Here is a 2,609-nt window from a genome sequence, read left to right on the forward strand (position 1 = left end):
TGTGTGTATAGAGAGGAAAGAGGGAGAATATTAAATATTAATATACATATAAATTATTCACACATGTATACAAACGATTAACGGTATATAAATTAACATAAGAATTACTAAAAAGTCGGAAGATGGCGCAATAAGCGCAATCAGGTATCGCATTCGTTTAGACGTTTTCAATCTTGCGTCGTCTTTCATGTATTGAGAACAGTCTGTCTTTTGTTATTTATGAAACATCGGTATATATTTTTCACAGATCTTATATTACAACGTGCATTCGCTGATCATCGGTTTACGTAATAAATCATATCGTTGCTACGCACATAAAATGAGAGTCACGATAAAAAGTAAGTACATAAACTGATGCTTCCAAGTATATTTTCTTCCATATTTCGTTTATTTTTGTAACCTCCGATACCTGCGATTATAAAAGAGATATACGTTTTCATCGTCTCTTCTGTCTACACGTTTCCTTGTCGTTTAGCAATATACAGTTGTGTAGCACGAATTCGTAACGAACAGAAGTAAAGGAGTATAAATATTTTTTGAGGTTGGACTGGTGTTGCCACCTGGCGTTGGATTGCGAACGACGACAACTGTGGTATATGTAGAATGCCTTTCGATGCCAGTTGTCCAGACTGTAAAATTCCTGGAGACGATTGCCCTTTGGGTAAGTGAAATTTCAATTTTTTAATTTATGGAAATTACATTTTTCACTGGTATTGAACTCGGAAAACGCGTGGGAAATTCGGAAAGTGATGAACGTTAAAAGATAATCAACATCGGATGATCTTAATTCAACGTATTGGTAATTTATATTTCGTAAATAGCGAGCAATGTAACAGAGGAAATGAGTATAATAAAATAATTGAGGAGAAGGGAATACGTGGTGATATTATTTCGGAGAGCAATAAGACAGTTCGTAAAATGCCGCGACAGCGTTTGCGCAGCTGCAGACACGTATATCGATCGGTGTGCCGAATGAAACGGATCACTCGCACACGACATCCCACGTTCTGACGCGCGCGTTCTCGCGCGTGTCAATGTAAACTGAACAAAGTCTGGTTGCCGGTCGTGAACGATAGCGGAAGGTGCGCGTGTCTAGTTAACTAAGCAAAAAGGGAACATTTATAGCGCAAACACGTTTCGATACTGTTCTAGTCTGGGGCCAATGTTCGCATTGCTTCCACATACACTGCATCATGAAGTGGTTGCATTCCCAGCAAACCAGTCACCTCTGTCCGATGTGTCGTCAGGAATGGAAGTTCAAGGAGTAGCTGGTTTGCCGATAGTCCCGCAGGTGTCAGCACGCAACGAGTAATCAGGTAATGTCATGCAATCTGTACAGCGTGCAGCAAGAAAATTCTTTCGAAGCGAACAGTTTCATCGATTTCTATTCTACGAAAATATTGCTCGTTCGCGTTGTTTCTTTTCGCGATGCGCGTATTATTGGGGGTTCTTTAGAAATTTATAACCTCGCGCGATAAAGAGGAGGTAAATTTTGTTGGAATTTCGCAAAGAAATTAAGAGAACGAGAAAGAAAAGTTGGAGAGATTCTCGTAGGAAGATCGTATCATCGTTTTACGTATATCGATGATATTCTGTCACGTTTCGATTCTCTGGGCGAAAAGTTTTACTGGCTTTCGCTTCTACGACTTCGGTTTTGCTCTGCGAAGCTCGTTTAAAACGTCGTATGGCCTGGATTTTTCGATCCGAAAGCGGAACCTTACCATTAATCGACCGATATTATCGTTTAGTCCTATTCGTGGTTGTAATCGGCGGCACGATATCGATCGACGGTTAACGGTGTTGAACGTTTTCGACAGTTGCATGCGAGTGCGATGAGATACAGAGCGATTCGGTTTGCTACGAATCGAAGAGGTAACATCGCGTCTGTACGTAGTAACGAGATCGTCGTATCGGGCGCTTACGTAACTCGGTATTTGACGAACGTTAATCGCGTTCATGCGATATCGTCGTAGAAACTCTACTCGATCGTGCATTATTTTTCTCCGTGCGATTCAGAGCTCGCACGATTCTTGGCGAATGTAGGTACTAGGAGAGCAACGTAACGCGATGCCATCGAAATTCACTCGGTCGGTATGCACTATAGTTGGTTTGCGATGCAACGCGGAATATTCGCGCGATCCCATCTTGGCTGTTTCGACGATCCATTTCTCTTTTTCCCATCTCAATCTCTCAAGTAATCGATAACGTAGTTTTATGATTTTTACTCGCAGGATTTTTACTTGGATTTATCGGTCAACTTTGACGCGGAGTATGGGGTATATATACTTCCTGTTCGATGTAACGCCACAATGCAAACACGCCGATTCGGGCTTGGTACGGAAGAATCGTAGTGAAAGTAGAACAAGTAGTTGTCGTGTACGTCGGGAAACAGAGTGTGAACGAAATTCGAACGTACACGGATATTCGCGCACCGTTGTCGTTCGTCGACGATTATCCCGAAGGCGCTTTAAACGAAGTAAGCGATTCCGCGGTTTAAGCCTATAATACGTAACGCGTATATACGCGTACTCGGAGAGATTTTAAGAAGCCGAGCAAAACGGGTTCCAGGCTTATTCGTACCGACAGTCCGGGGGGGGGGGGGGGGTTTT

The 2,609-nt window shown here is 42.4% G+C and overlaps 1 protein-coding gene across 2 annotated transcripts in view; it reads left to right on the forward strand.

Moving 5' to 3' along the window:
* The first annotated feature begins 237 nt into the window (after positions 1-237).
* Positions 238-2,609, forward strand: part of LOC108548664 (anaphase-promoting complex subunit 11) — a 10,048-nt gene continuing 7,676 nt past the window's right edge. The window contains exons 1-3 of one of the 2 annotated variants that reach the window (XM_017901714.1): positions 238-338; positions 542-661; positions 1,153-1,316. In XM_017901714.1, the coding sequence (XP_017757203.1) occupies positions 320-338; positions 542-661; positions 1,153-1,268 (255 nt within the window). In that variant the 5' untranslated portion in view covers positions 238-319 and the 3' untranslated portion in view covers positions 1,269-1,316. Of the gene's footprint in view, positions 339-541; positions 662-1,152; positions 1,317-2,609 lie in introns of those variants that run through there. The other variant, XM_017901715.1, reaches the window with a different exon arrangement.

This window comes from Eufriesea mexicana, unplaced genomic scaffold (assembly GCF_001483705.2).
Source record: "Eufriesea mexicana isolate 0111107269 unplaced genomic scaffold, ASM148370v2 scaffold1723, whole genome shotgun sequence".
In the NCBI taxonomy this organism is placed as follows: Eukaryota; Metazoa; Arthropoda; class Insecta; order Hymenoptera; family Apidae; genus Eufriesea; species Eufriesea mexicana.